The sequence below is a fragment of the Anarhichas minor genome, unplaced genomic scaffold (assembly GCF_050575085.1).
Source record: "Anarhichas minor isolate MPS153535 unplaced genomic scaffold, ASM5057508v1 ptg000011l, whole genome shotgun sequence".
Lineage (NCBI taxonomy): Eukaryota > Metazoa > Chordata > Actinopteri > Perciformes > Anarhichadidae > Anarhichas > Anarhichas minor.
In genome coordinates, this window is record NW_027466457.1 from 3,515,377 (window position 1) to 3,524,881 (window position 9,505).

Sequence of the window (9,505 nt, forward strand, 5' to 3'; positions counted from 1 at the left end):
AATATTCTACGATTCTTGGTATCAGTCTGCGAAGAAACACAACTTTGGCCTAACGTGCTTCTTTGAGCCTTCCAATAAGTTAATTTCATCATAGACGTGGGTATGGTAGAAAGGCACGCATTTTTCTTTGATAAAGGATCTTTGAGCTCTATTTGACCAGCCTCACTTACAAAACCAGTCAGAAATAATATTACATTTAATCATCGACTTCCATCTCCGAGAATGATGAAAGCAGTTTTATTCGCTGTGACAAACAACACACTCACAGTGTACTCGTGTTCTGTGGAGTGTATTTCTATACCTGAGCTCCTCCTCTCCTCGGTCTGGTCGCTGTAGGTTGATGTCATTGGCAGAGAGAGAGAGAGAGAGAGAGTGTCTTCAGGACAGGACACAACTAGGTAGAGCTGGTCAGGGAAACACTGAAGATCCACTGAGAGGAGGACAAGTGGGCGATGTTACAGCTAGGATCTCGTTTATGGACATTGTGGAAAGGTTATTGATACAATCCGGAGGGTTTGTAGGTATTTCAAGCTGAAACGTTGAGGTAGCCTCGTCGCCGCAGTATTTTTAGATTACTTCTGAAAGGAATACGAAAATGTCGTCTCCAAGTCCGGGCAAGAGGCGAATGGATACCGACGTGGTGAAACTGTATCCTTTTCTGAACATAAACAACAAGCCTAAATAGCCAACTCGGATAGGATTGTTTTTAATAATTGTTGATTAAATACAGCATCTGTTCCCGATGGCTGCTGTTATGATGTATGTTCTGTCGCTGTCGCTACGTGATATTAATAGATTTTGTTAGAAGTGTGTAATGCACTTAGATGTTATTGGTCAGCTCTGTGTCTAACGTTACGGTAGCTAGCTCGCTGTTAAGTTAGCGGAATAGCGAGGAGGCTAAGTTGTCCTAACGTTATTCGTGTGAACTCATTCGCCTGTTAGCATTGTTAGCTCGCTAATACAGTAGCAGTGCTGTTCTTGTTTGTATCAAATTTAGAATTACCAACGGAATGTGTCGCAATACAACGTTGGCTGGAAACTCCGTGTTAGCATTAGACGTTGTTAGCCTTAGCTCGAAAGCGATAAGTTAGCTTGTTAGCCAACAATTTGTGGTCCAACCGGACTGACAACGCAATGCGAAGGATTGGCGAAACTACTTTACATTTTCTAAAGGCTTCTTTGGCAAGACATGTTTATTTGTTCGTCATTTAGTAACGTCAACGCAAATATAGCTAGCTGTGGAACGTTAGCCTGCTAAGAGAGAAGCAACGGGGTCGATGTAACGTAACAGAGACGATCTCTGACAAAGTCCAACAGCTAGTGTTAACTACATTAGCGTTAGTTCACGTTAGATAAGACAGTAACCACGTTTTAACTTTCGGTGTGCTTTACATTGTAGTCTTAATACAAAAAAACATCTGGCAAATTGCAGATAAACAACCTAACTTGTATAACCTACGTGGTGAATACGTCACGGTTCGCAATTTTTACCACAAATTATACAGTTAGGAATATAAAGCCAGATTATAATTATATCGAATTGTAACGATGCCAAAAATGGAAAAAAGAAGCGAGTGGTTATGTATTGTCGTTGTAATTACATCCTTTTCTCAATACTCTGTGATATCACATTATGGTTAAATTAGTTTTGTATTATTTCTCATTATTCGCAGTTATCAGCTGAAGTTAAGCATGAAAGGATTTCTAGCAGCATGAGCTGCATTGTTTTGTTTTTGTCCTGCAGCTAGATGCTACTCTCTGATTGGTCAGCCTGTTACCATCCGGAACATGGTAGAGGGCGGGACTTCACACACAGCTGATCGAGGAAAAACAAGCGTGTGCTGTACGGGGCACATACGGGGATCGGGCTGGGAACATCCAGTCCATGGCAGGGACGGTGCGATGTAGTGTACTTACGCAACAACATGTTGTTAACAGAACTAGGTAGAACTACATTTACCTGTTTTCGCATTTTTTCATTTTATAGTCAACTAAATATCTTTATCTTTTGGACTCTTCTAGTCAGATAAAACCAGCAATTCAAAGACGTCACCCTGGTCTCTCGGAAATGATGACACGGATTTTTCACTATTTTCTGACCTTTCATCGACTAAACAATCGATTAATTTAATAATTTAACACTTTCATTTTATTCTTCACATTTACATATGAATAACCAGGCATTTAACATATTATTAGTTCATTATAATAACCGTGCCGTTAACCCTCACTTAAGACTAGTGGTAAGAGCTGGTTCTACGGCTCAGGTGCAGGCAGATTCAATTATGCACAGGTAAACTAACATAGTACATTTTTACAACAGACAGTGATGTCTATAAAAAAGATGCAAACAAAGGAAAAATACAAAGAACGCTTACTGTTCTTGTTTTGTTTTATTGATGTCATTATAATGTATGGATGAGAAATCTAAGAATAGACTTATGGAGGTCATTAAGGAAACTCATGTTAGGATCCATCAGTTCTTGTTGTGAATCTTGTTTCAGCTATTTCAAATCCTGAGTATAGGACCACTGTTAAGCATGAGATGCCGCACATAGTTTCATTGTTGTGGCTTTAAATCAAATATGTTAGATGGAAACCCTGTGACAGAGCACAGCTGATTCTGGCCTGCTTCCACAGCTGCCATTCCTGTCTAACACGTGTACGTCAGGCTGGACCAAATCTATTGCCATACCGCTTTTTAAATGTGTCGTTTTATTGCACATATCGGGTTAGAGATGACAGATGTAATGTCATAGGAACTACACATTGTGTAAAACATAAACAGCTCTTCTCTTTGTGTCAGAAGAGGTTGACAGAGAGAGTGACATAGCTTTAGGTTTGTAGTTATTCTGCCGCCTGGTAAGCTGTCTAGCGTTGTTATTTGCACTCCAGCAGTTTGGTTAACTTAGCAGACGTGCGTTTTCCTTGATTAGATTGTTTGAATAGAGATGTCACAATGATTTATGACAGGATGATGGAACACTTGACTAGTGGGACTTCTGTGGTTTTTTTTTCGCCACCTTTCATTGTGACAGACTGAATACGCCCAACCTCTCTGACTTGTTCTCACATCTCACTCTGTCACCACACGCTGTGATTATGACACATCCTCCCCACCCAAGTCCCCTCCCATCTTCTCCAGCTGTAGTTACCTGCAGGTTCACATCAGTCCTCATAGCAGCTATCGTCATGTTTGACGAGTTGTCATCTTGTGCCGAGTGTGAGTGTTTGCTGTTAAGTAGACCTATTGTCTGTCGGACACTGCATTATTGATCTCACTGTCACGGCTCGTTATTGATCCTATATTTGACCTCAGAGAGAGAGAAAGAGGCCATTATACCCTAAAATGTAGACGCAGCAGCCTGTTTTTGATCCATTTTTGTTGAGCATGTGTTTGAATTCTCTGCCTCTCCTGTCGTGTGTTTCGGGTGAGCCTTTTCCTTAACCAGGCCTCAGCATTGAGAGCAAGCATGAGGTCACCATCCTCAGTGGACTGAATGAATTTGTGGTCAAGTTCCACGGACCACCTGGATGTAAGTTTAAAGATTTCACATTGACTCTCCCTCTCGTGGACGGACATTTCACCAGTGTACTGTACATTTAATCAGTGCTCTAGATGTGTTTAACATGAGTGTATTTATGTTTTTGTCCAGCATCGTACGAAGGAGGTGTCTGGAAGGTCCGAGTTGACCTACCAGATAAATATCCCTTCAAATCACCTTCAATAGGTGTGAAATATTTCTTCGAGTGTTGTGGTGAAGCCTTGAAATGTCCGTATTAAATGTTGCTCTACAACGATTAAAACCTGCTTTTCTTTGTTCACAGGATTCATGAATAAAATCTTTCATCCCAACATTGATGAAGCGTAAGTGGGCCCGCTGTATTTTAGATATCACTCTGCAGTGATTGAACTATAACTTTATATACTTATTAACCAGTTAACATGGCACAGGGTGAATTTAATTTTATGGCAACAACTTATGAGATGCACGCAAGGAATTTCTTAATTGTAAATATGGTTGCCTGAAGCATATCCTCATGTTCAGCATATAAGAAATGATTCATACGATGGAGGACAAGCTGATGTTTTTTTCTTGTTCGGGTCATCATGGCCGCCCTGCTTTGCTGTCACAACCTCTGCTGGGCGATTACGTTGTACTCACGGCGTTTTGTCTTTTCCAGGTCAGGAACCGTGTGTTTAGATGTCATCAACCAGACATGGACAGCTCTTTACGGTGGGTCACACAGCCACAGCTCTCATTGTTGCGGCTTTATGGGGTTTCACCGGCCACTCGGTTAAACTGACCGTAATAGCCAATAAAAAAAATACAAAAACACAACGAGCAGCTTATACCTGGACAGTGCAGCTACAGGCAGAGCATCTCGGTTTAATCGGCCTACACTTAAGTGATAACTGCTGCTTGTATTGAAGTCATGCACTGATAGATAACAAGGTCCTGAGGCTGAGAGGTTTATTAACAATTTTTCTCACTTCAAGTGAACAAACCATGATCTTCTAAACTTATATTCAATTTGCTCAGGTTTACATTTGAGTCTTAGTCCATTAGATCAAGTTATGGGTCATATTATTAGTTATCAGTACATCACTATTTCAAAAATATGGACTTAATGGAAAAGGGTGCATTTGTTTTATAATTATAACCACCTGTGTTTTTGAGATCAGAAGTGGCAAGAGACAGTGAGAAGAGATTTATCTCGGCCGAAGAGGAACATCTTTGTTTATCGGATTCACTCCGTTAGACATTGTTGTGTGTATTAAAAACACCCTGATAGGTATTTGCCTACTTTGCAAGCGGCGGTGTGACACCGGTGTAATGCGTGGTTAGCATCGATGATAATCTTTAGCTGTGATGACTAACCGTGAACAGCTCAACGTATGCAAGAATGTAGTCCGAAGCCTTTAACTGATCATTTTGTTACGGTGTTATTTAAACTGTAACATCATAATCTAGAATGTAGTCAGTCCTTTAAACAATGATATTAATTGATTATTAAATAAAAATTCAGTACTTAATGTATCTGAAAGTTGTTTGAGGCTTGAAAACCAAAAGAGGTCATGCTCAGCTGCAGCTGACAAAGGTTTGACCGGACACAATGAGAATGCCACAAAGACACATTAACTTGCGCTATATTAGCATCTATTTTCACCTTTAAACTCTATAATGTTTGTAGCGATTGTGTGTTACGTGGGTGACCTTCACTCAAAAGGCCTCCAGTGTGAACAGTGTTGGATGTTAATCTGTTTCAGCTGTTCACTACAGTATATAGTATACGTATATATATACAGCACGGTTGAGATTACTCTATATGTCAATGAAATTAGAGCAGTTACTTCTCTGTCTTTACTCACACTTTCAAGTAATGAGATGAATTAATCCTGACCAGAAAACAATGTACAGTCATACTGCTGTTTGAATTGAACATTTTATTGCAAGAGAGCCCTCTAGTGGATCATGTTGTAACCACACACAAGATGGACCGACCGTGTCGGAGTGATGACGGCTCATCCGGCTTGCTGATATTTCTCTGTAGCGTTGTTGTTCTCTGTACTGACTAATCTTTCTGCCCATATCCGCCAGACCTCACCAACATCTTTGAGTCGTTCCTCCCTCAGCTGCTCGCCTACCCGAACCCCATCGATCCTCTGAACGGGGACGCAGCTGCCATGTACCTGCACCGACCGGAGGATTATAAACACAAGATCAAAGGTAGCACACAAGAGTCTAACACTGGAAATCTGCAGTGGAGAATGAGAGGCCGAGATACAAAAAAACATGTATAGGGTTAGTGCAGGCTGTAGGTTTTCCCTGTTTTTCTCAATATTTCTGCATTTGGGGAATATAAAATATGCAACTTTGATTTAGCAAGGAGCTACTTTAAGCTAAAAGGATTCAACATGCATATATAATCATAAGCCATGTCAGGCATGGTTGCATCTTGCAAGTCAGATACAGTCTGTATTTCATAGAACAGACAACATTATTAATAGCACACTTGTTTTCGACCGCAGACCCACATCTGCAAAAGAAAATGTGAATAAATGTGCGTTTCCATCAGCTGCTGGTATGCGAATATAGGGAGTTTGTTATCGAGATAAACAACTGTTGGTGCTAATTCTCCGGGTTTGTGCCATTTAACCGTTTTCAAATGGTGGAAATTGATTTCCACGGGTTTTAATTTTTATGCACAAATTTCAAATGTGCATAAAAACAGGTTGATGAAAACGCGCCTTGTATCGCAGGTTCTTTGTCGACAGATCCAGCGGGTTTCACGCCCATGTCTCCCTTGTGTGTCTTTTTCAGAGTACATCCAGAAGTACGCCACAGAGGAGGCTCTAAAGGAGCAGGAGGAGAGAGGGGGCGATTCCTCTTCCGAGAGCTCCATGTCAGACTTTTCGGAGGACGAGGCTCAGGACATGGAGTTGTAGTGAAGGGGGCGTCCCTGTCCCCATCATCTCACAACAGACAGTCTAAAGAGCACCTAAAGAGCAGAAACTCAGTGCTATATTCATATTTAAACAAGACAATTTTTTTACAGCAACACAAGGATTTTTATTGCTACACAAGGAATTTGCAGTGTGATATTGCAGAATATTAACCCTTACTTAGGAATTCATGACCACCTGCCCCCCCCCCCCCCCTTTTGCCCTCCTCTTTGCCCCGAGAGCCTGTTTAGATCAGAAAGGAGTGCATCATTCATTTCCACGATCTTTGGTGGCTTCAATCAAGGCTTTCACAATGCATGTCCAAACTGAGCAGTGAGACCAATGCAGGAGGAAGGAGGACTGACATAACATGCTCACGTTTTTTTCTTCTTCTTCTTGTATTTATTAAACACTTTACTGCTTCATCGGGCATCTCTCCGTCGCCAACAGAGGACTGCAGGAAGACAACCCCCTCAATTCCTGAGCAGTCTCAACTTCAAAAGGGCGTGGATTCCCATTTCTGTTTCTCACCTTAAATCTTTTTTTTACACCCGTCTCCCGAGGAGTTTCCATTACAATAATCACGTCTAATGAGCTGAAGGCCGGAAGGCCACGGCGCCGTAACGCGTTCATCGTGTACAGACTGCTGTGGCTGCAGATGGCCTCGCTGACGGGACTGCCCTCTGTGCAAACCTGCTAACACATCACACAAAAACCATCAAACAACCAATGCATCAAACCATGACAACACCACAGCATGTGTGTGACTCTCGGTGTGTGTGTGTGTGTGCGTGCGTGTGTGTTTGTTTGTGCATGAATGTAGTCCAGGGAGAATCGCGTTGTGTATTGAAAACCTGTGTTGTATCGATCCCTGAGCAGAAATCACAAGAGAAGGCTCACAATCCCGATGCCTCTTTTCTCTTTTCTCGAACACCCATCTCCGCCTCCTCTCCGTTTTAGGAAAGTGTTTGTCATTCTCTGAGTATCTTTGTATATTATGGCATGACACGACACAGAAGTAAAGTTGTGTAGCGCTTTGTGGAGCTGTAGAAATGGGGAGGACGCCTGTGCGCAGGGCCTCTGTGAGCCGGGCGCGTTCGGTGGAGATTATCCAGGTTCTTGTTGAATAATTGAATTTATTAACTTTGCCTATTGCTTGTGTTGAACTATAATAGGTGTTTGACTTGCGTAGGAATAGTTAGTTGTTTTTTCTTTGCGGGTGGTGAATCCTATCATAATGTATTGTTTGATACTTATATAACACAGTAGTTTCAAGACTAATCCTCCTGTAAAGATGAGGAGGATTAATACATCTTTGTTTGTAGGATGACTCTTCAAAAGACATGTTGCACCTCTGCTCCACCTGCGCCTCCTTCTTATGCAAATGCATCAAAGATAATTTTTCGCTGTCAGTGCTCTTTGTTTCAGCCACTCAACAGTCTCATTTGCGTCTTTTCATGCTGTTGTTTGGCCTGTTGTTTTCCAAAAGGGTGGGACCAAAATCTGACGGATCCACAGGCGTAGTTTCAAATATCCCCCCCCAAAAAAAACTGGATTAGGGATAAACAGTGTTCAGTTTAAGTGAGAAGATAAAGTAATGATGTTCCTGAATGTGTCAAACTCTACAGAGTCTTGGATTAGTTCACACTTACATTCAGGCACAGGTTTCTTCTACTTCAGAGGACGGTCTAAAGGCTTCAGTCCTGGTTTACCTTGTTTACCCTATTGTTTCATTTCATGATGGTACACTGGTATGTGTTTTAACGCAGGCTTGAAGCTTGTTTGTAACATGCATTCATTGCATTGCAGATACATTTGTATTATGTGTTATTTCTGGAAGGGAACAAAAATCAGAATCGTACTTTATCACCATTAAAATGGACTATTTCTACTTGTTTGGAGAGAAATGGATTATAATCAAAAATTTGATTGATAAGCCCTTTATATATATATTTTGAAATTATATCGGGGTCTCTTCCATGGTTTCTTGCAAGAGGGTTTACCTTAATTTGAGAATTAACATAGGTTGGTAAAACTAACATGTCACAATTTATTTTGAAAACCCAGATTAACAGCCCAGTTAAAATGGCTTTATTTAACCCAGATAACCAGATGTATATGTTGCTGTAGGTCTTAGAACTACATGGTCCCACATTCAAATGTCTTTTGCAACAAAAAACAAACCACTGTCCAGCCTGGATAATCAGTGTATTATGCATTTTTTATTAATAAGACACATATATTTGATGCCTATAATGTGTTTGAATGTTTTTATTTTTGTCTTTTAAGCCCTATCTCCAAGAAACAAGTCGAAATAACCCTGATTTTTGAAAAGCAAAAAAATTAATAAATGTGCTTCCCTTGTAACTTGAAAAAAATAAATAAACATCTACAAAATATATGAACTGTCAGTAGTTTTTTTTGTGTGTGTGTGTCCGATTGTTTCAGGTGTTGAGGTCAGAAACAACAATTTATTCTTAAAATATGATTTGAATTGTCTGATTTGTTGAACCTTGTTTTCGCAGGACTTGGGTCTAGTCACAGAGAATATATTTAAAGTCAAAATGGTTTCATTTTAACACTGAATGAACGACTGTCTCTCGTCTGCCCACTAGATGGCAGTCCCACCTGTCTGTCTCAATGAGGAGGAGGTCCACTAACAAAGTTTGACAATTATTAGATAAAACCTCATTTAAGTTTCTGTCATTCATTTTTTGAAGACAGCTTCATTCGTTAAACATATATGTTGGGAAAAAAATGTCTATACATGATCCATATGTGTGGGACATACAGTATATATATATATATATATATATATATATATATATATATATATATATATATATATATATATATATATATATATATATATATATATATATATATATATATATATATATATATATATATATATATATATATATATATATATATATATATACACATCTCAATCAATCAATCAAAATGTATTTCAGACTCGGGGTCCATATAGCGTGTGCTACTAAACCTTATGTTGGTTCAAACCAAGATGATGACATTTTCAGAGTCATTAAGCCG

The 9,505-nt window shown here is 39.9% G+C and overlaps 1 protein-coding gene across 2 annotated transcripts; it reads left to right on the forward strand.

Moving 5' to 3' along the window:
• Nucleotides 1–355: 355 nt before the first annotated feature.
• Nucleotides 356–8,847, forward strand: LOC142947377 (ubiquitin-conjugating enzyme E2 H-like). 2 transcript variants are annotated; one of them, XM_076088925.1, is made up of 7 exons: nucleotides 356–648; nucleotides 3,460–3,536; nucleotides 3,657–3,731; nucleotides 3,829–3,868; nucleotides 4,186–4,238; nucleotides 5,604–5,732; nucleotides 6,327–8,847. In XM_076088925.1, the coding sequence occupies exons 1-7, from the start codon at nucleotides 596–598 to the stop codon at nucleotides 6,449–6,451; spliced, it is 552 nt and encodes a 183-aa protein (XP_075945040.1). In that variant the 5' UTR covers nucleotides 356–595; the 3' UTR covers nucleotides 6,452–8,847. The 2 variants fall into 2 exon arrangements, with proteins under 2 accessions (XP_075945040.1, XP_075945041.1); XM_076088926.1 differs by lacking the exons at nucleotides 356–648; nucleotides 3,657–3,731.
• The last annotated feature ends 658 nt before the right edge of the window (nucleotides 8,848–9,505 follow it).

Coding starts and splice junctions, on each gene's coding strand:
- LOC142947377 (XM_076088925.1), top strand. CDS start 596: ATGTCGTCTCCAAGTCCGGGCAAGAGGCGAATGGATACCGACGTGGTG. Junction 3,732..3,828: donor CTTCAAATCACCTTCAATAG/GTGTGAAATATT, acceptor CTTTGTTCACAG/GATTCATGAATAAAATCTTT. Junction 3,869..4,185: donor CATCCCAACATTGATGAAGC/GTAAGTGGGCCC, acceptor TGTCTTTTCCAG/GTCAGGAACCGTGTGTTTAG.